The following is a 23,487-nucleotide window of genomic DNA, read 5'->3' as shown; positions in this document are numbered from 1 at the left end:
ATATCAAGAGACCCGTTCCAAAGCCTTTCACAGTGCTCTGGCCCCATAGATGGGGCAAATTCACGTGACTCAAAATGAGAACACCATCTTTCTGGTCCCATGCCTACTTTCCCTTTGGCTATGTCACCTCACTATGGGCATGACCAGGGCAGGAAAAGGGATGGAATTCGCTGGGCCAAGGTTAGAGTCTCACTCTGACATCTACCTTCAGTGCAGTTCAGATCCTTTGAACATATGAGCTCGGTCCACGTTTTTCTGGATCTTGGAGTTAGATGCAACCAAGTTCAAATTCTTGTTTTATGAAAACTACTTGTAAGGATCCCTACTTGCAATCCATGACTCTCACACAGGTATGTCAAACCCAGTGTGCCCATTCCTGGAAGGTCAATAGACCTATCCATCGGTTGGCGGAAGCTATGGACCACAGAGGTCCATACTTTCTCCCTGCAAGTCCTACAAAGTGTCAAAACCACGAATGCTTGGTGTAAGATGTTGGCTCTGGGAGGTTCTTTAGAGGTCATCCGATCTAAGGCCTCCCCTCGAATAAATGCGGAGACTGTGGTCCCGAGGGGTGCTGTAACTTGGGTGTACTCACACGGAAAACCAAGGCCCCTGGCTCCCAGCCCAATATTCTTTCAACGAGGCCATGAGTCTGTTGCATTTCACCATCTCCGAAAAAAAGAAAGCCAGTTCAGAGTGTCGTTTCGGTCCCACCCACCCTCGCCTTTGGTGGTTCACTCCAAACTCCGTCATTGATCAGCCACCGCAGGCCAGGCACACAAGTCCCAGTGCTCACGGCACAGTGGTGACCAAGGAGAGGCCCCCCATCCCACCGAGCCCACGACGCACCTGCTGCCTCCTGTTATGTAGTGGCCGGTAGAGAAGGAAAAGGGAAAAGGACAAGTGAGATGAAGAAGGACAGGAGGGGCATATATCTCTTCTTTCTTCCTTGATATGTTATGTATTTTATATGCAGCCTTCCCTCTTTCGTACATTTTAGCTACATTTCAAACCATGAACCACCCACTTAAAATACACCGTTCAGTGATTTTTAGTACATTCACACATCTACCACCACAACCTAACTGGGACATTTTCAACACCCCAAAAAGAAGACCCATATCCATAAGGAATCACTCCCCATTTTCCCACCCCCGCCACAGGCAATCACTAATCTATTTTCTGCTACTATGGATTTGCCTGTTCTGGACATTTCATATAAATGCAATCATACAACATGCGACCTCCGGTGTCTGGCTTTGTTACTTAGCACGATGTTTTCTTTCTTTCTTTTCTTTTTTTTTTTTTTAATATTTATTTATTTCTGAGACAGAGAGAGACAGAGCATGAGTGGGGGAGGGGCAGAGAGAGAGGGAGACACAGAATCCGAAGCAGGCTCCAGGCTCTGAGCTGTCAGCACAGAGCCCGACGCGGGGCTCGAACTCACAAACCGTGAGATCATGACCTGAGCCGAAGTCGGTCGCTCAACCGACTGAGCCACCCAGGCGCCCCTAGCACGATGTTTTCAAAACCCACCATGTTGAAGCATGTGTAAGCACTCAGTTATTTTTTATTGCTCAATAATATTCCACTGTAATCCACCTTTTTTGTTTTTTCCTATCACCTCAAACTTATCAAAAGACACATGTCTCCTTTGGGAGGACCGTGTTACAAAAATATGAGGTTTGGAGGGAAATAAATCCCGTTCCCATTCCCCCACCTGTTCTGAGCAGTTCTTTCAAAGAATGACTATGTGGTACCTGACCAGATCCATCCCCAATAAGGCTTCGGTCTCAGCTGCTGGTTCTCTGGCATTCATGGCTTCATTGGCTATGCACACTCCATGCTCATTGGCTCCCATTTCTGCCCCCCAAAGCCAGGCAGGTCTGCTTAGCACAATAGCATGGGTCCTGGGAACTTGGTCGATTGAAATGTACGTGCACTAGAAAACAAAGACAGGAAAGAAAGGACCATCACCCGTCAGGAACCACTCAGTTTCCATCTTGGTACTTAACCGGAACCACTACATCAGTTGCAAACAGAGCCAGAAAATGAAAGGCCTTGGGAACACAAGACTTAAAAGATACCCCAGGTCTCAACGCAAGCTCAGAGGTCTCTAGAGTGAGGTGCAGTTGGGCCAATCAGGTTTCAGTCTCCGGTTCAAGCCCAGTTTATCCACAGTGCTCTCACATTTATAGCAATCAGCTTCTTTTTTTTTTTTTTTAATTTTTTTTTTAACGTTTATTTATTTTTGAGACAGAGAGAGACAGAGCATGAACAGGGGAGGGGGCAGAGAGAGAGGGAGACACAGAATCGGAAGCAGGCTCCAGGCTCTGAGCTGTCAGCACAGAGCCCGACGTGGGGCTCGAACTCACGGACCGTGAGATCATGACCTGAGCCGAAGTCGGACGCTTAACTGACCGAGCCACCCAGGCGCCCCAGCAATCAGCTTCTTGAAACAGGTATGCAGCCCATCTGTGCCCTGAATACGCTGTCTGGTCATTTCAGCAGGCACAGATGCTTCAGGGCACAAGCATTTCAAACAAACATAACCATTTATTCTCATCTGCAAAATTCCTTCCAGATCAGTGGCTTTCAAACTTCTTTAAAGTTATTGAACCTTACTATAGAAGAAACTTTACTCGGAGGCCTAACATAGAAAGCAGATTAAAGGAAAATGTGTTGCCTGACGAAGATGGGGGTGGGGCCAGGGGGGTCCCTATGCTCCTGGCAATGATCCCTAGGGCTCCCTGGAACCTAGTTTCATAACCTTCACGTTTGCTCTAGTGGTAGAAAAGGGAACGTGATGATAAAGCTTTACATTTAACTAATGCATTAAATGCTCTCTTATACACTGTGCTTCCCTGTCTGTCCCATCTGATTCTCACACTAAGCCTATGCACCGGACACAGGGGAAGAGAGTCCCAGAAGGGCATGTTTCTAACTATGATCAGGACAGCAAGACCCACACCACGTGGTGTTGTATATCTTACCTTCTCCAGGCTGCTGTGTCTTTACCTGGAAAATGAGTGAGCTAATCGAGAACAAGCGATTTTGTTTTTCGAAATATTTTTAGCCTTAGAACCCTGCCTTCGCACGAACTCTTACTAGAAGCATGAAGACAGTAAAAGCGGTCACGGTGCGTTGAGGCAAATGGAAGTTGGGTGGTGGGACCAGCTAACTCAAAGCCTGGCCTGCTGGTTCTACCCTTTCCCTCCCCACGATGGGCCCACGGCACAGACAGCTCCCTTGGAGAAATGAGAAAAACGTTAACCTGGGTGGCCCATAAGGCGCCTGCTGACTCTGGCATGGAATCCAGGGCTCTAAGCTGCACAGCCTATTTGGCTCTCAAGGGAGAAATTCGTCACCTGCGGCAACCATTTACATTTTAAATTGGGCACTGAAAGCATCGGCTCAACTGTGGCCTCGGATCTTTTTCTGACTCGCAACCCGGTTGTGTCGACTGAACACAGCCCGGGACGTTATTCTGCATTGATTTTCCATAACGTCTAAGCCTCGGGTAAGAGCTAAAACGCGGGCTGCATGCACCCTCATTGGTCAGGTGACATATGTATCTTCATAATCCATGGAAGGTGCTGCTCTGCACTGGGATGATGTTGTTTCACTGGATAAATACTGGTAAGACTGAAAGCTAATTAAATCCAGAGGCTGTCAAGAGGCTCTTGAGTTTTTCACGGCAAATTGATAATGAAATGCACTCTTGAAATGTTTTCCCTAGTTCCTGAACGTTGTTTACTTTGAAAAACGCTTCTTTTACAGCAAAAACCTAGCCAGAGCCATGAACAAACTACGGTCCTCTGTGCTCTTCTAAATGTGATAGCAGTTTATATCTTAAAATTGTATTCTTCATGGGGGCGCCTGGGTGGCGCAGTCGGTTAAGCGTCCGACTTCAGCCAGGTCACGATCTCACGGTCCGTGAGTTCGAGCCCCGCGTCAGGCTCTGGGCTGATGGCTCGGAGCCTGGAGCCTGTTTCCGATTCTGTGTCTCCCTCTCTCTCTGCCCCTCCCCCGTTCATGCTCTGTCTCTCTCTGTCCCAAAAATAAATAAAAAAAACGTTGAAAAAAAATTAAAAAAAAAAAAATTGTATTCTTCATGTAAAAAGCAGTTCAGGCATCGACCAACGTTTTCCAAACCCCTCTGTGTACACTGAGTCAGTTCCAGTGGTAAATTCTGTCTTGAAAAGAATGAGTAAATATGGAAGGAATTTAAGATTCTTTAAAAAAAAAAATTTTTTTTTAACGTTTATTTTTGAGAGACAGAGAACGAGCAGGGGAGGAACAGAGAGAGGAAGACGCAGAATCCGAAGCAGGCTCCAGGCTCTGAGCTGTCAGCACAGAACCCGACGTGGGGCTTGAACCCACGGACTGCGAGATCATGACCTGAGCCGAAGTCAGTTGCTTAACCGACTGAGCCACCCAGGCGCCCCAGGAATTTAAGATTCTTAAGTGCAGATGTATCATAAAGTTATTTTTATGGGCAAGAAGGAAGCAAAAAGAAGAATGGGTTTATTTATCTGTTCTCAAATTCGTTTTTACACATTCGTTTCCATTTTGCCAATTATTTACAGAGCACCAACCACACAGAAGGCATTTTGTGCTAAGCACTGTTTGCAGATAAATCAGGAAGGATGCCTAATCCCTGTTCTTTCAGTTGGGAAACAAGGAGAAAGCACACATGCAAATTACCATGACCACCAGGCCAACCTCAGCAGGTATCACCGAGGCCTGTCAAGTTAATGTGTAATCCATCTTTCCCCCTCCTCAATCTTGTACATCTGAGCAATCCATTCCTGCTTTTTTCTTCCACATTCCATTCCATTTATCCCCTTCCAAATACTGTATAATTGGCTTATGTACTGCATATACCGTTTATGTATGTTATCTCCCCCAGCCACAAGGTAAGCTCCATAGGGGCAAGGAGATATATTTGTGGTTTAGTTCAGTGATATATCCGAAATCTGGTACACATTAGGCATCAACAGATCTTTTTTCAAGGGAGGGAGGGAAGGAAGGAAGGAAGGAAGGAAGGAAGGAAGGAAGGAAGGAAGGAAGGAAGGAATAAGTGAATAACAAAGAACAGAGGGACACAATACAGGTTCAACAGAAAGAGGGAAATTATCTAAGTGGCCAGAGGATTTATAAATGAGTGCCATTTGAGTTGATCTTGAAAAAACGGGCCAGACATCGAGGCGCTCCTGACAGAGAGGTAAGAGCCAGAGAAGAGAGAGACAGAGACGGGGCCAGGAACATTCCCCCCTCTGTGCCACTCACAGAAGCTATTGCGAAGGCACTGAGTAACAGCACTGCAAGAGCTCAGTAAGCATTGACTGATAAAAATGTTGAAAACTGAATCCAAAAGACCATATGGTCTTCGTGGGAGTTCAAAATATTTGCAGCCAACTTGACACTTTTTAGCCAAACTCGGAAGGAGGAGGAAGAAAAGAGATGCCCAAGTAGCCAGATGGGCCACATCGGCCCCTCCTAAACACCAGGCGGAAAGCCAATGCACCAGACAGATCCCCCTCATATGCTACAGAGCAAAGGGGTTATGGAGATGGGGGGGGGGGGGGGGCGGTGCACCCAAGCCCTTCGGAGCCTGTAACACACACACCCTTAGGGCATCTCTGTCACGGACTGCAGCAGCCTGAGCCTAACAAGGACCCTTCTGTGGCTACAATTCACACACACTCCATTGTGTTTGAAATCTGACGAATCACACCCAGATCAAAGAGGATGGTCACGATTGCTTATCTAAAATCCTCGTCTGGGAGCAAACCTCGTAAATAGGGAACGTTAACACAAGATGTAATTAGCTAAACTGTGTAAAGTCAGCCATCTAGAACATGAACTCTGCAGGCAGTCATTTCTTTTTTATTTTTAAGTTTATTTATTTTGAGAGAGAGAGAGAGAGAGAGCAGGGAGGGGCAGAAAGAGAGGGAGAGAGAGAATTCCAAGCAGGCTCTGCACTGTCCGCACAGAGCCTGATGCAGGGCTTGAACTCACAAACTGCAAGTTCATGGCCTGAGCCAAAACCAAGACTCAGACGCTTAACCGACTGAGCCACCCAGGTGCCCCCGTCACCGTTTTTCTTTTTTTTTTAATAAAATTCACTCATCTTCACAACGGCCACATCACTATTGAGGAGGCAGACGGTAAGTGGGAGTGGGATCTCAGGCAGCAGGGAAGGTCTCACCAAAAAAAAAAAATCCAAAATGCACCTGACATGTTCTTTCAGCGTGACAAAAGCAGTTTCGCTCTTCAAGTCAAAATTCCTAGCCAGAATTCCTACCCAAAACAAAAAGGGGAAAGAACACGTTCACCATGCAAAAGCTCAATCTTTACAGGGACGGTTCTGGCCTCAGCTTCGGTGATTAAGCCGCTTAAGAAGTTTGCAGAGAAAGAGACAGAGATGAGCAAATTGTCTTGCTGCCCACGGCCACTCCCAACCAGCCTCTCATAAAACAAATCTGTCAGCTGTGTGACTTCTGGGTGCCAAGGCCACATAACAGTATAAGGCTGCCTGGAGCAGGGAGCACGGTGAGGCAGGCTTGTAAATGTCGGCACTGTCTGCTGCTGATCACTGAGGTTTTAAAGGTACTGCCTGCACTGAGCCTGTCACTCTTTCAGGTGGCTCCAGGGGACACGTGCCAGGTTGGAGGATAGAAAAGATGAGCCTTGCCTGACAAAGCCCTGGGGACGGCGACAAAAGACAATTCCCCTGCAGGGCAAGCCCTTTATTATTTTCTGTGATTGTGTCAAAAACGAAAAAGCAAAATCAGCTTCACGCTGGTGCCTACCCCTTGCACATTCTGGTGCACACCCTTCCTGGATATCACCCAGTGAAAGGGGAACAGAGACACTCACACAATAGACGTTTCAATTAATGAAATGCAACCATTGTGCTTTCCTACTGTACTCAGATGGTGAACACAGCCCTGGCACCACCAGTGAAAAAGCACTCTGAAATGAGCTGATGACTCAGCCAGACTTCCCGGGGTGGAGGGGGGGGGGGGGGGGGTGGGAAGCAGGGAAAATGGGATGTTTTGGAGGAATATTTTTAGGTTTAGAAAATTTGCAACTCTAAAGCAGCACTGCTCATGATCACTGAGGTTCTTGGGGTTTGTTTTTATCTTCTTTAGCCCAGTGTCTTGCCGGCTACTTGACCGGTTTTTGAAAATGTGCCCTTAAGGTTCAGATGACTCTAAATAATGACCAAAAAAAGAGCGTCAGCCACATTTTAGAAGCAGGGCCTTATACTCCCTTGAGGACGTTAGATCTTTGAGAATGGGCAAATGCAAAGGCCTGGGGTCGGAAACAGGCTTGGGACAGGGGACTGGTGGAAGGAAGTTCCCTGCTAAGCCACGCTCCCCTGAGGTGAGGGGGACGCACCTGCTCTACACGACGCTGGAGGCTCCTGCTCTGGGGACAAAGAGCAGATAGGAAGACCAGCACCCAGTCCCCCCGGTGGCCACATGGAGCTTTGTTCAGCTCTCTTTGATTCCAGAATAACTCGTGCTTTCCCACTGTAAGAGGGAATCTTCGGAAATGAAATTCAGACACTCTCCCCCGCAAAACACACACACATCCCACGAACCACAAATATAGCTGCCATCTGGACAATGTTACTAACAATGTTACCAGCTATCATTAATGGGTAATTTTCTATTCTTCTTGAAAGTATTTTCATTGGGCAAGAAAAAAAGGAAGTGATCTACCAAAAACCTGCCCCAAACTGTGGAAGTTGTATAATCTCACTGGGGGTCCTGAACCCAAACAGAACTTTATATAGAGGAAAATATAAATAAATTAAACCTAACTTAAAAAAAGAGAGGAAGAAACAATGAAGACTTTAAACTTTAAAGGAAGGGGGAAAATGGAGAAGAGGATTATTATATTATAATAATAATAATAAGAGACTCTTTTAAAAAGCATGATGTGTCAAATCTGACTTGGTTATCAAGAATTCTGTCTCTACAAATGGTGACATAATTATTCTCTGGGCACCAAATATAAATCAGGTCAACTTTAATTGAAATTCACTGGTTTTTGTATGGGGCACCTGGGTGGCTCAGTCACTGAAGCGTCCAACTTAGGCTCAGGTCATGATCTCGCGGTTCGCAAACTGGAGCCCTGCATCAGGCTCTCTGCTGTCAGCACAGAGACTGCTTCAGAGCTTCTGTCCACCTCTCTCTCTGCCCCTCCCCCACTTACGCTGGCGCTCTCTCTCTCTCTCTGAAAAATAAAATAAACATTTTTTAAAACAAAGAAATGCATTGGTTTTGGGAGCAGTATTCTAATGTTGGATCCATTTTTTCCTAAATAGAAAATCCAACCATATGAAAACAGGCATACGTACCCACCTACAGGCACGCGCGCACACACACACACACACACAGAGAACATCATGATCCAGGAAATTACTCATCTGCTTCCTCAACACTCCTATCTACAGAAAGGAGCAGGGCTTGAGGAAAAGTCGAGATGTGCTCTGTGATGCGTAGTGGTATAGCATCCTCAGAGAGCACAAATGGATATACACGGATCCATGCCACTCTGCATCCAAAGTGAAATTTTTAAAAAAAAAAGAGAGAGAGAGAGAGAGAGAAACTAAAGAACATTTAAAAAATGCTCCAATCTTCCAACTGTGGAGCTAAACAAAACATGCAGTGTAATTTTAGAAATGGAGGAACTCTGTTAAAGGATCCTGTTCTGTATTCTTTTATCCTTTGTCTCAAGCAAAGAGAATGTGACGGAGAGTAGATGGTGGCTGAGTAGACTGATGGACAGACAGAAGGAAGGAGGACGGGTGCGTGAGTGGACAACTTGGACGGGAGGACCGCCTGGAAGGACGGGCCAGCTGGAAGGGTAGGCGGGTCAGTGGATGAGTAATCAGGATGACTTTTAGTGCACGGTTATTCTCAGAAAATGAATTCCTGGAACCTCAAAACTCAAGTATGAGGTTTCTAGGGAAACTGCAGAATATATACGTTTAAAATGTTGTGAAATGGCTAAGAAATAGATGGGAGTTTATAGGAAGTTCTCACTCTTCACAGTTTAGAAAAATAATTTCTGTGTGCTAATGAGAGCTTTTATGAAAGTTACATGATAGTTGTTGGGCTCATACAACTTTATGAAAGTTACATGATATTTGGTGGGCTCAGCTATGGAAAAGAGCCCACCATTCTGTACTTGGGAAAGTAACAAAAGGAATTAAAGGGGTAAGAGTAGGGGCACCTCAGTGGCTCAGTTGGTTAGGCGATCGACTCTTGATCTCAGCTTAGGTCTCGATCTCAGGGTCTTGAGTTCAAGCCCCATGTTGGGCTCCATGTTGGGCGTAGAGCTTACTTTAAAAAGGGGGCAGAGAGAAGGCAAGAGTCAAATTGAAAAGCAGATTCAGAACCAAATGCTAAAGATAGTCTGGGAACTGAGACCTGGAGTCACAGAAGCTCTCAACACTAGTCAATTCTTTAAAAAAAAAAAATCTCTTTTTACAATGTTCTCCTTAGAGTCTATAAAGTACTTTCAAATATCAGCTCCCATGTGTTTCACCAAAAAATCTGTAAGGCAGACACAGTGGGTGTTATGATCTCCATCTGGCAAATGAGTAAACTGAGTCTCAAAGAGACTCAAAGACCCAAGATGCAGGAAGTGGGGAAGACAAGCCTGGAAGCCAAGACCCTTGTACCTGAGGCCAGACTCATCCCACCGGTTTCAGGCAATTGTAAATTTCCATTGATTTATAATGGCAGAACAGGCACAAAGTACATGTTCACAGAAGGAGGGCAGGCCAGAGGGAGGTGAGGATATTGGTATGTGGGCCCTGAAGGATGCATCTACCAAGGAGAGGAGAGGACAGGAAGAGCATTCTTAACAAAAGCACAAAGAAATGCAAATGTGTTACTTGTTCAAGAAATGACGAGCAGCTCAATGTAGCTGGAGCCTATGGTGCAAGCTGGGAGAGGAAGACTAAGAAGGAGGGCAGAAAAGCAAGCAGGAAATTGTACAACCCTTCTGGAGGGTAATTAGTACAAAAACTTTACCCCACGACCCAGCGATCCTACATCTGCCAGGTGTATCTAGAGACTATACCCGCACATGTACAGAATGACTTACATACAAGGTTCTTCATGACTGACTTCTGGACTAGAAAACAGGCCCAGTGTCCACCAATAGAGGACTGATTGAAAAATTACGGAATATCTCCACAATGGACACTATGCATCCTTAACAAATAATAATAAGATGATCTCTGTGTACAAATGTAGAAGAATCTTTAGAAAATGTTACTAAATTTTAAAAAATGTAGACCTTTTTTGTGCATTTGAAATTTTCTATTTAGAAATCAAGTTTCAGGGGCGCCTGGGTGGCTCAGTCGGTTAAGCATCCGACTTCGGTTCAGGTCATGATCTCACAGTTTGTGAGTTCAAGGCCCGCATCGGGCTCTGTGCCGACAGCTCGGAGCCCGGAGCCTGCTTCGGATTCTGTGTCTGCCTCTCTGCTCTGCCCCCACTCACACTCTCTCTCTCTCAAAAATAAATAAACATTACAAAAATTTTTTTTAAATCAAGTTTCAGAAGAGTATATATAATGCGCTACTTTTGTGGCAAAAAATAAGAAAATAAGGCTAAATATTCACACTTGTTTGCATTTGCATGAAACAGTGGAAGGATGTGCAAGTAATTACTAAAAAGGGTGATGCGGGATGGGAATCAGACTGAGTAGCAATACGGGAGGGTAAACCTTTTTAATACCACACGGATACATTACCTATTCAAAATGTAAAATTACATTAAAAAGCATCTTTACTTGTTAAAAGTATCCCAAAGGAGTTAAAAGCCTTATGTCCGTATAAAAACCCGCACATAGGAGGGGAGCAGGGCTAAAAGGCAAAACAAAGCACAACGTGCACATAAATGTTTATAGCACCTTTGTTCCTAACTGCCCAGTCTTGGAAGCAGCCAAAATGTCCTTCACCAGATGAGCGGAAGGCTAAGCTCTTGTGTATCCAGACAGGGGGATACTTTTCAGAACTAAACTTGCACTATCAAGCCTGGAAACGGTATGGATGAACCTTAAATGCGTACGACTAAGCAAAAGAATCTGCAAGGCCACAGACTGTAGGATTCCAAATATATGACATTCCAGGAAGGGCAAAGACTCTGGAGACAGTGAATACATCAGTGGTTGCCAGGGGTCAGGAAGAGAGGAATGAATCGGGGGAGCGCAGAGGATATTTGGGGCTGAGAAAGTATTCTGTAGACAATATTTTCTATACCTTACGCCGGCTATAATGGTGGATACATGTCATTGTCTACATCTGTCAAAACCCATGGAAATACACAACACGAAAAGCCAACCCTAAGGCAAATGATAGACGTTGGTTAGTAATAATGTATCAGTCTTGGCTCATGGATTATAACACTGGACCACACTGATGCAACATGTTAATAATAAGGAAAACTGGGAGGTGAAAGGGTGAAGGGTTATATGGGAACTCTCTGTCCTTTCTGTTCATTTTTCTGCGAACTGCAGTAAAAAAAAAAAAAAAAAAAAATTAAGTCTACCAATTTAAAAGAAAAGAACACAAAGGGAAAGTGAGCCGGGTGCCAGTCAGGGAGAGTTCTGAAATGCATACAAATCAGCCTGGACTCTCATCCTGTAAACACAACCGTTTTTGAAACAAGGCAGTGACAGAGTTTTGCTCTGAAAAGAAAATTCTGGTGACCCTGCAGGCTGAAGAATCTAGGAAAAAGAGAGCCAGGGACGAAGAAGCAGATTATAGCAGCAGGGAGGTGGGGGTGGGTCCGAATGAGCTAGGGGCCGTGGGGAGGGGATGGGGACACAGCAGAGGAAGCCACAGGACTTGGCGACAGCCGTCCCCATGCATCCAGACGTGTGTGGGAAAATGAGGGTCAACGTTTCCCTCTGGTTTCTACATTAAACTATGGGGCAGACAATGGTGGTGCTGACAGAGGAAGAAGAACAGAGGAGATGGGGAAGATGAGCTTGGTTTTTGACCGTGACATTATTTTATTTCTCACAGGATACAGATGTGGAAACACACAGAAGCAGCTCCAGACACAGGTAGGCAGCACAGAAAAGAGGTCAGGCTGCCTTCGAAACTGATTCTGATGTGTGTCGAACCACATCATGTAACCTCCAGCACATGGGAGTGACAATATACTCTGAGTCAACAAGGGAAAGAAATCTAGTCTATTTTCTAAACTTGATGGTGCCCGTGAAAGGAAAATATTGCGTTATTTAGCCTATCCCTCCCAAAAGAAAACAAATTTTTCTAAAACCTCTATTTCAGACATATTTATAAGTGGCTTTTGTGTGATGCTGTGGTTACTATGGCTACTGACAAGTGATCCCCAAATGCAGTGGTGTAAAACAAGCATTTATTATGCTCACGAACTCGATGGGTCAGGAGATCGGACGACACTCTCCACTCCACACTGTCTGAGGCTGGACCCGTCTGAAGGGCCATTCACTCGCACATCTGGCAGCTGACACTGGTCGCTGGCTGAAGGACTCCGGTTCCTCTCCATGTGGGCCCCTCCCTGTGCTCTCTGTATGTGGGCTGGTTTTGGGTTCCTTCCAGTCTGGTGCCTGGATTCTCAGGGCCAGATCCCAAGAGACAGAGACACGTGTAGGCGCCAAATCCTTTCGTGACCCAGCCCTGGAGGTCACAAAGACTCACTTCCAGCATGCCACACAGGTCAGAGCAAACACAAGCCCTCACCCAGACTCATGGCAGGGGAGGGGGGCATCAGCCTCACCTCTCCATGGAGGAGTGTTCATGACACCGTAAGAAGTGCATGTGGGATGGGATTTGGTGCAGCTATTTCTGGGAAATTAAATCTGCCCACGTGAAAATCCAAGCATTGTTTCAGTCTGTATGACTCTTCAGAAAAAAAGAAACATTTAGGGAAGACAGGCAGGGAGGGTCACTAATAAGTCAAACCTGTCACAACTCAAACCTGCAAACTTCATCCACGCAGAGTCCACTCTGTTCCAGGAAGAGAGAAACATTCAAATCCAAATGACACGGACAGTCAAACATTCAGGAATCGAAACCTAGCATGGTCGCCAGAGAACCCAGTGTTTTTCTCCACCTATATAAAAGAAATGTCCTACTGAAGCTTAGATGCTTGGACCCAGTTAGTGGCGCGAGAGGAGAGGCGAGTGGTTCTGGTGAATGTCCTGGGGACACAGTCTGCACCTCCCCCACGGCACACAACCCATGCCAAGTCATGCCCCATGCTGCCCGGCCATTTCCTCGCCCCTCTTCCATTCACCCAACATAAGCAGCTCCTTGTAAAGTTCTGTTGCTCTCTGGTGCTGCTTAGCTGTTTTTAAAGGACTGAAACAGGGGCGCCTGGGTGGCTCAGTCGGTTAAGCGTCCAACTTCAGCTCAGGTCACGATCTCGCGGTCCGTGAGTTCGAGCCCCGCATCAGGCTCTGGGCTGATGGCTCGGAGCCTGGAGCCTGCTTCTGATTCTGTGTCTCCCTCTCTCTCTGCCCCTCCCCCGTTCATGCTCTGTCTCTCTCTGTCTCAAAAATAAATAAACGTTAAAAAAAATTTTTTTTTAAAAATAAAGGACTGAAACAGACAAAGATTCAGGTAAGAAAATAAAATACGCATTGATGGATGCCCATTGAAAACCCAGCACAGTTAGCAGAAAAATCAGTTTATTTTCCAAGACACAGAACACCAAAGAGCAGAAGTGCGTCAGTGGAAACAGCTTATTAATTTACTTGCCCAAAGTTTTTTCTCTAAATTCTTCATCCTTGGGGGACCTGGGTGGCTCAGTCGGTTAAGTCTCTGACTCGTGATTTCGGCTCAAGTCACGATCTCTCGAGTTGTGAGATACAGCCCTGCATTGGGCTCCATGCTAAGCATGCAGCCTGATTAAGATTTTCTCTCTCTCTCTCTCTCTCTCTCTCTCTCTCTCTCTCTCTCTCTCCCTCTCTCTCTCAAAAAAAATTTTTTAAAAACCTAGCATTAAAACACACACACACACACACACGCAAATAAACATACCATAACCAAGAAGTTTATTCCGTGAACACAAGATGGTTCCATTTGTCATATAAGTTGAAAGAAAAAAATCCATGTTACTGGAAAAAAACAAAAAACCTTTAACAAAATTCAACACCTGCTCCTGAGGGGTTCTTTTTAACCACTAAAAACAGAAACTGATGTATACTTTCTAAAATACTTAAAATAAAACTGTGTAAATCTCTGTCCTAAAGCCAGCCCCTTAGTGACTGGAGAGACACTGAAGGCTGCCTCACTCAGGTCACGAACAAAGACAAAGATACCCACTATCTCCACTAAATATTAACGTTGGATCCAAGCTCAGCCAATCCATCAGACAAGAAAGCAGAGATGTAAGAACACTCAGACTCTATTCGCAGGTGCTGATAACAATCAACCTGGAACACCCAAGAGAATGCACGATAAAAAGCTGAGACAACCAGTGAAAGAATGTAGTGAAACAGCAGACTAAAATAGCCATCACGAAAGTTTGACGATGCACTCTGAGCATATGGAGAAGGGCACTGTCACCCTCCTAGTAGAAATGCAAGTACTCCACCTAGGGAAGGCAAGGTGATAATAACCAAACAATTACAGACTTATCTACTATGTGATCCAACAGTCCCATTTCTAGGCACATATCCCAAAGAAGGACTGACAAAAACTGATTTTTCAGCACTCAGGACAGGAACGGATAGATCATTTTTTTAACATGATACACATACACAAACCAAGACCAGATACTGTGACAGATACACCGGGCTATTATTCACTTCAAAATACAAGAAAATATTTGCAATAACAAAAGGCTGGAAAGCAACCCAAGTGTCCGGCAACATGGGACTGATTAAACTATGATACATCCATAGAATCGAACACTCCACAGCTCTAAGTGAGTAATGAATACTACCCCTACTTACCGTATGGAGTGATCTCCAAGATATGATTTAAGTTAAAAAAAAAAAGCAAAGTGGGGAAAAGTGTACAGGGCATGCTACCCATTCAAGAAAGGAGAGGAACTGGGATAATTGTGTGTGTGTGTGCGCGCGGGCGCACGCACGCGTGCACAATTGTGTACATAGATAATTTCTTCTAAATTTTTAAAAATGTACTTATTTCAAGAGAGAGAGCATGCACAAGTGAGGGAGGGGGAGAGAGGAAGGAGAGGGAGAGAATCCCAAGCAGGCTCTGTGCGGTCAACACAGAGCCCGACATGGGGCTCCACCCCACAAACCACGAGATCATGACCTGAGCAGAAATCAAAGAGTGGGACTTGACTGAGCCACCAAGGTGCCCCCATATGTAGTTTTTTAGGTGCGCAAAGTAAAATATTTTTCAAAACGTGGAACATCTATAGGAGAAAAAGGAAGGAGAGTAAATGAGACAAAGATAGATACTAGACTTCTACGAATATACCTTATTTTGTACATTCGACTTTGGAGCCATGTAAATATTTTACTGAACAAGGGTCACAGCAATGAACGTGGTATTCTCCACGCGATCCTGTTTCTTTTTTTTTTTTTTTTTTTCCAACTTTTTTTTTTTTTTTATTTACTTTTGGGACAGAGAGAGACAGAGCATGAACGGGGGAGGGGCAGAGAGAGAGGGAGACACAGAATCGGAAACAGGCTCCAGGCTCCGAGCCATCAGCCCAGAGCCCGACGCGGGGCTCGAACTCACGGACCGGACCGCGAGATCGTGACCTGGCTGAAGTCGGACGCTTAACCGACTGCGCCACCCAGGCGCCCCGCGATCCTGTTTCTAAGGCTATGGACAAAGCCACGTGGGAACAGGAATCAACAGAACTAACAGGACAGTCCTGACCGGTGAGCAGGCTTAAGGAAAGTGTGCTGGGCAAAGCCAGAGGCAAGAGTGAGTGGTAACGAGAGACTGTAGCACAGGACTTACCTCAACCTTGCTCTCGGGTTCATGATCAGCAGCCGAGAAATACACAACCTCCTGTACTTCATCCCTGGGCCGAGCTGAATTTTTCCCAAATACCACCAGACCGTCCTTAGCACGTGGTGGGAAGGCCACAAAACAGTAACTTGGAGGAGCGACAGCCATCCTGCAAAGAGAGAGAATGGAAACAGCCCTAAGGTGGAACATTCCAACAGTTTCACCAGTGAGAGCAGTTTTAGTGTCGAACTGTGTGCGGCTAGTTCATTAAGAGATCCCAGCTGGCACAGGAAGGTAGGGCGCCTGGAGCAGAACTGCGGAGACCAGATAGTGGTTAGTGCTCCGTGGGATTAAACTAGCTCAGTTTTGCAACAATCTGCAGTGGCAGCCAAAGGGCAATGATGTAAGAGAACGGAAAGGAGGCTATTGTTCCCGGCAGAAAACACACACGGCAATCTGTCCCAGTAATAGAAAAATCATTAAATGTACTCGTAACAGTGTCCTCCCCAACTGTCTTGGAGCTCGAGATGTGTGGCTTCTCGGGATGTAACGGATTTTGGGGTGGTGATGGGGAAATGGGTCTAGAGATAAAGTGAAAGATATTCCCCCTATTTTATGTATTTTTACTCTACCTCCATGACGTAACACTCCAGGATCTCTTGGTTTTCCTCCAACCTCTCCAGTGTTTCTGGGCTGGCTTGTGCGCTTCTACCTGGCCACTGAGCGTCCTCACTGCTTGATTCTTCCTTCCTCATTTAATGCTCTTTTCTTCCTGGAAAAACTCATCCATGACCATTGGTCACTTAGGTGCCCATGACCTGCACATCTGATTCCAGCCAAGTTCTCTCCTTGAGCTCCCGACCCATAGGCCCAATGCCTCCCTGATACCCAGAGCTGACTTCATCCTCTTCTTCCCTAAACTGGGTCCCTTCCCACAGATCTCTATCTCATTGGCCATCCAATGAACTATCCATGTCACTGGAACATCTGGAGCTCAAGAACTATCCTTATCATCTGCTTCTCTGTTATCTAACATACCACTAAATTCCACCTGTAGATTCGATCTTGTAAATCTCTTTGGAAAGTATCCACTTCTCCCCATCTCCACTACCACCACTCTGCACCAAGCCTCCAATACTAGCCTGGATCCCCACCAGTAGTAAGAAGTTATTGCATAGCCACCATTATTCCCCCTCCAAAACACTGGCACGTGCCAGCCAAAGTGATCTTTTTATTATTTTTTTTTAATGTTTATTTTTGAGAGAGAGAGAGAGAGACAGAGTGGGAGTGTGGGAGGGTCAGAGAGAGAGGGAGACACAGAATCTGAAACAGGCTCCAGGCTCCGAGCTGTCAGCACAGAGCCCGACACGGGGCTCGAACTCACGGACCGCGAGATCGTGACCTGAGCCGAAGTCGGACGCTTAACCGACTGAGCCACCCGGGCGCTCCCAAAGTGGTTTTTTAAAAGGAAGATTTGATCATGTCAGTTGTGTCACCCTGCTTAAAATCCTTCAGTGATTTCCCATGGTTCTTAGAATAAAGAACCAAAATCTGATCAAGCTCATGCCTCCTCCCCAGCCCCGTCTCATGCCACTCGCCACTCTGTTCTCTCAACTCCAGCACACAGACCTTTTTCCAGCCCCTCCGATCCTCCCACGGCCTTTGCACACGCTTCACCCCTGTTCCTGAGCACTCCTCTCTCTGTTCCTTATACCAAAACCATTTGCCTAGTGAACTCCTACTCCTTCACACACCAAACATCAGTCGAATTTACATCGCTGTATTGTATGCTCTCGCAGAATCCCCTCCTTTTCCTTTATAGCAAATCTCCACCTGAAATCTTTATGTAATGATTTTACTACCAACAATCAACACTTGGTCTTTCCACCCAAAGGCTAAGCAATATGAAGGCAGGGAAACCACGTCTCTCTTGCAGCGCCGTAAACCCAGCTGTGCGCAATGTCTTCTGCAGGGTAGGTTTTCAAAAAATAAGAAACAAGTGCTGTTTTCGTCTTTCTTAAAACCGAAGCCAACTCTCTACAGCTCTTTCTCACCACCATGCCTCTGCACCTGGCTGGAACTCCCTGCCCGGGTCTGTGCCTTTCCTTCAGGATCTGATTCAAAATCCCTTCCTTTCAGGATGCCTTCCACAAAGGACTCTCATTTTCTCAGCATCCATAAGGCCTCCAGTCTGTTCTAAGATGATGTGCATTTGTCTGTAAATGTACTGCTTCAAATGTTTCAAATAAAGATGCCTGAGGGCAGGACGCAGGCCACCCAACCACAGCAGCCCCTTTCCCAAACCCCTACTATAGGCCCTCGACAAACATTATCTGTTAAGCCAACTGTCATATGTGTGTCGTCAATGTGTTTTAATGATTCCAAATGCAAGTGAGAAGTAAAGCAATGATCCCAGCAAAGCCACTGGGATTCAAAACTCAGCCGCACCACCTGCTACTGTGTGAGCTTGAGCAAGTCACTTTCCCTCTCTGGGCCTAGGTTTTCCCTTCTGCAACTGTTTTGCCCCAGGCCATAAGGTTATTGTATCAAATGACGTGATGCTTGAGAACATACTTCACAAGCTGTGAAAGCTAGGCGAGCATAAGCTATTTTCTTTGGGTTTTGACTGTTCAAACAGAGAGGCATCTCAAAACTTCTACAAGTCAAGCCAGTCAAATCCACCTCACTCATAACTGGGGCAGTTACCCAGTCGCAGAGTCGGCAACATCTCTGTGTGGGACCATATTGCTATGTCTGCATCCAGGCTGCTTCAGATTCGTCTGTACGTGCACACCCTGGGCTGTCCAAAGTCCTTCCCTGCACTGGGCACCCGAGGGCACCGACAAGTGGAGGAGCCCAGAGCTCTAAAATAATCCCCTCCGAGCTCAGAACACTACCCCACTCACTCTGTGAGAAAGAACCGGCAGGGAGATTAAAAAAAAAAAAAAAAAAAAAATTCCAGTTCCTTCTCCAATTATCCTTTTCTATTTTCACAAGAACTGCATTATCTTCAGACTTGAGAAGCAGGGAGAAGTTAACCAAAACTCCGTATGTGTAAGAAAGACCTAGAATAATTAGAAGACAAAATGCTTTAATAGCAGGTTTCTAGAATTTGAGGGTGGGAAGAATTGCTGGCTGAGCCAGATAAAGTGAAACAAATCCGGAAGATAAGATGGAGAAGGGGTGCATTTACCTGCGTTTGTAATGCCTCTCCTATGTGACACGACTCCCCTTCCTCCCCTATCATTGGGTCATTTCAAAAGTGCTGGTGTCTCCCCTATGAGCAGGGGTCCTTAAAAATGGTAGCAATGCACTGGTCTTGCATTTATGAAGCTGTATCTGTAGAAAATAAATAACACAGGGCTTTGACAAGCACCTATTCTATTCTTCTGTCAGGACGTCTGCTTGGTCAGCGAGATGTATGGGTCACGTGACCATGACCTGGATGTAGGCAACACAAGCCCAGGGGTATGTGGGCCCAGAGAGGCTGGCTTTTCCACTGAATCTTGTGAAAGCCTGGGAATGCCAGAAGGGAGCAGAACTGCAATGCCTATTTTTTTTTTTTAATGCTAAATGAACCAGAAAACTGTGTAACACACCCAGTAGCAAACCAGCCAAGGGTAATTGTCCATTTATTTTTCCTGGATCACCATTCGAGACACTTACTAGCCCCAGAGATGACTTAGCTGGATCCTTTTCCACTCTCTAGATCAATGCTGTCCGGAAGAACGTTCTACATTGATGGAAATGTTCTACCTCCAGTGTCCAATATGGTGGCCATTAGCCTCACAGTTAGTGTGATTAAGGAAATGAATTTTTATTAACAACCTTAATTAGTTTAAATGTAATTAGCCACACATCTCATTACCAAGTAATAGGAATGCTATTGGACAGAGCGTCACCATAACCTCGCAATAAACCCAGAAATGAAGATTTTCACATTAAGCCTTCCAATAATCCCTTAAGTGCTTCCTTGGGAAGCTCTCCACATATTCTAATGACAAAATATGCTCTCATCCATATAAACTGAATTACCAAAGAGGAGATAGCACGCTTCGAGAAGACCCCAGAAAACAAACATTAGGAAGTAGCTACCGAACTCACCTGGTGGACTGAGTTTAAGCAAACTTGTTCTCAAGAAGCTGAGGGTGATCAAAGCCCTGGGTACCAATTCATTTCCCTTGATGTGAGTCTCATATTCCTAACCCTGAAAACACCATGTGTGTGTTCCCATTACTGCCTAGAAATCTTATGGATACTTCTCTGGTCAATTCCACTTTTTATCCACCAAATGAACTAAATGAACAATTCCACTTTTTATCTCCTAAATGAACTTTTGAGACTTTCACTTCTTTTCAAACCTCCAACTACCTCCTCTGAGCAGACATCTCACCTCCTCCTCCACAAAGAAGAGATGGCTGGGGGAGGAAGACGGTGTCAGATATAGGATAAGCAGCTTTTAAGGTCCTGTGGCTGGAGAAAGGGCAAGGAGCTAATCAGTCAAAAAGCCAGAGCTGAGGCCAGAGAGAATGGGGAAGAGGCTGGAGAAGCAGGGAGACAGGCCAGTCCATGTTAAGCCGTGAAGACCACGGCAAGGATTTCAGTGTCTATCCCATGATAGACACGGATGTCTAACCCACTGGAGGCTTTTTTTTTTTTTTAAATATATGAAATTTATTGTCAAATTGGTTTCCATACAACACCCAGGGCTCATCCCAAAAGGTGCCCTCCTCAATACCCATCACCCGCCCTCCCCTCCCTCCCACCCCCCATCAACCCTCAGTTTGTTCTCAGTTTTTAACAGTCTCTTATGCTTTGGCTTTCTCCCACTCTAACCTCTTTTCCCACTGGAGGCTTTTAAGCCGAGTTTTAGGTAGAAGGTGGAGCCAGTGCACATTGGCAATTTTTCAAAGAAGTTGGCTGTGACAGAAAGAGCTCCTTAGATGTAAATGAAGGGGTTGACAAGTAATTCTATTTCCATATATTCACCCTAAGGAATGATCAGGAACACGGACAAGGTTTATGCACAAAAATGTTCAACACAGCAGTACTTATACAGGTGTAAAACTGAAACTTAAGTGTCCAGCATCATAGTAGCTGAAAATTCATGCTACATCAATGCCATTACAAATGTTTGTGAAGTTTTTCAATGTTCATTGATTTTTAAGAGAGAGAGAGACAGAGAGAGCACAAGCAGGGCAGAGAGCGAGGGAGACACAGAATCCAAAGCAGGCTCCAGGCTTCGAGCTGTCAGCACAGAGCTTGACATGGGGCTTAAACTCACAGACGGCGGGATCATGACCGGAGCCAAAGTAGGACACTTAACCGACTGAGCCACCCAGGTGCCCCGAAGAATTTTTAACTGCATGGAGAAATGGCTGGGGAGGGAGATCCAAAATAAATTATTTTAATTATGTAAAACTATGCATAGGAAAGACTAAAAGGAAATGTGCCCAAAATATTAATAGTAGGAGCCTGACCACTGAATTCTTTCTAATTTTTCATATTTTCCCTTAATTTCTAATTTTCCTACAAGTATTTACACTTATATACACACACAAAAATGAGTTTTTAAAAAATAAATCCAAGGGGCGCCTGGATGGCGCAGTCGGTTAAGCGTCCGACTTCAGCCATGTCACGATCTCGCGGTCCGTGAGTTCGAGCCCCGCGTCAGGCTCTGGGCTGATGGCTCGGAGCCTGGAGCCTGTTTCCGATTCTGTGTCTCCCTCTCTCTCTGCCCCTCCCCCGTTCATGCTCTGTCTCTCTCTGTCCCAAAAATAAATAAAAAACGTTGAAAAAAAAAAATTAAAAAAAAAAAAATAAATCCAAGGGACAGTACCGATTTTAGAATTTTATTTTAAAGAAAACACTTTGTCTCTACTTCTGTGTCCTGACACATCTAAAATTTCAAAACTGGCAAGTTCTTATCAGTTATGACATTCTTATCAGGATGACATTTTAAAGAAATGTTTATTATTTATTTTTGAGAGACAGAGAGCACAAGCAGGGGAGGGGAAGTGAGAGAGGGGGACAGAGGATCTGAAGCAGGCTCTGGGCTGACAGCAGTCAGTCCAGTGTGGGGCTCGAACTCACAAACCATGAGATCATGACCTGAGCCAAAGTCGAATGGTCATCGACTAAGCCACCCAAGCACCCCAGGACGACATTTTTTTATTGAGGTGCAATTGACGTTCATTTTATTAGCTTCAGGTATACAACAATGATTCAGTATGTGGACACGTTATAAAACGATCACCACAATAAATCTCGGTGACATCTGTCACCATACATAGATTTTTTTTTGCTTGTGATGAGGACTTTTAAGATCTACTCTCTTAGCAAGTTTCAAATATGCAATACTGTATAATATATATTGTTAACTCTAGTTGCTATGACGTATCTTATATTCCCAGGAGTTATCTATTTTATAACTGGAAGTTCATGCCTTTGACCCCCTTCACCCATTTTGCCCATCCCTCATTCCCTAAGGATGATACCTTTTATTCGGCATTATCATAATTATTCTCTGATACCTTCTTTTACTTTTTTCTACAGCCTGCCTAATTCAGAATTCCTCAAGGAGCACACAAATTTTCATTACTATTATTCACACAAATAGTGGGGAGGCCTCTCGCGGCATTGCCCCTCTGTTGAGGCGAAAAGAAAAACGGGCTCTTCAGGAAGCCAATTCTCTGCCGACCTTGAGATGAAATGCTTCTGGACGTGATTCAAGGAAACTCCATTTTGTCCCTATTATCTGTCAAAAACACTAGTCAACATACCAGAGAGTTACACGACGAAAGAAAAAAAATTGGACAAGTTAACTCATCTACATACCGTATAAAACATGCGTCTTGACATCTGTGTTTACAAGATTTTTTATAAACTATTCAATTTTTCATGCATGACACCAGAAACTAAGGGTTTTTTTTTTTGCCTTTTCCCTCAATAACCTTATATAGTATTATGATGTGATATTCCCCTCCACAAAGAAAAGTAAACTAAAATTCAATGAACTCCCAATCACACATGCTAATATAGAAACTTACTGCATGAAAAAGTGTTCATTTGTTTATGTTTGGCTTTAGAAAACAGTATAACCATTTGAAAACGGGTTGTTGTTTTTTTTTTATCATAACTACTCTCTACTTAAACTGGCATTAAAATGAGTGGACAGAGGTTCCTCAGAAATAAAGCCTGATTGATGGCTTTTTAAAAAAATCTTGCTTGGGGCGCCTGGGTGGCGCAGTCGGTTAAGCATCCGACTTCAGCCAGGTCACGATCTCGCGGTCCGTGAGTTCGAGCCCCGCGTCAGGCTCTGGGCTGATGGCTCGGAGCCTGGAGCCTGTTTCCGATTCTGTGTCTCCCTCTCTCTCTGCCCCTCCCCCGTTCATGCTCTGTCTCTCTCTGTCCCAAAAATAAATAAAAAATGTTGAAAAAAAAAAATTAAAAAAAAAAATCTTGCTTGTTTTGAGATGCAATTCTTTCTATTATTATTAATATAAATGTTTTTTTCACTTTTG

The 23,487-nt window shown here is 45.0% G+C and overlaps 1 protein-coding gene across 2 annotated transcripts in view; it reads right to left on the bottom strand.

Annotated features, from left to right (window-relative positions):
• Positions 1-23,487, bottom strand: part of SCRN1 (secernin 1) — a 60,459-nt gene that overhangs the window by 21,278 nt on the left and 15,694 nt on the right. Inside the window, exons 1-3 of one of the 2 annotated variants that reach the window (XM_058724719.1) lie at positions 16,597-16,713; positions 15,974-16,133; positions 1,761-1,942 (exon numbers count right to left, since the gene is read on the bottom strand). In XM_058724719.1, coding sequence (XP_058580702.1) covers positions 1,761-1,942; positions 15,974-16,132 — 341 coding nt within the window. In that variant the 5' untranslated portion in view covers position 16,133; positions 16,597-16,713. Of the gene's footprint in view, positions 1-1,760; positions 1,943-15,973; positions 16,134-16,596; positions 16,714-23,487 lie in introns of those variants that run through there. The other variant, XM_058724718.1, reaches the window with a different exon arrangement.

This window comes from Neofelis nebulosa, chromosome 4, assembly GCF_028018385.1.
Source record: "Neofelis nebulosa isolate mNeoNeb1 chromosome 4, mNeoNeb1.pri, whole genome shotgun sequence".
Classification (NCBI taxonomy): domain Eukaryota; kingdom Metazoa; phylum Chordata; class Mammalia; order Carnivora; family Felidae; genus Neofelis; species Neofelis nebulosa.
The sequence above is the reverse complement of the archived record's forward strand: the minus strand, read 5'-3'. Positions and strand labels throughout refer to the sequence as shown.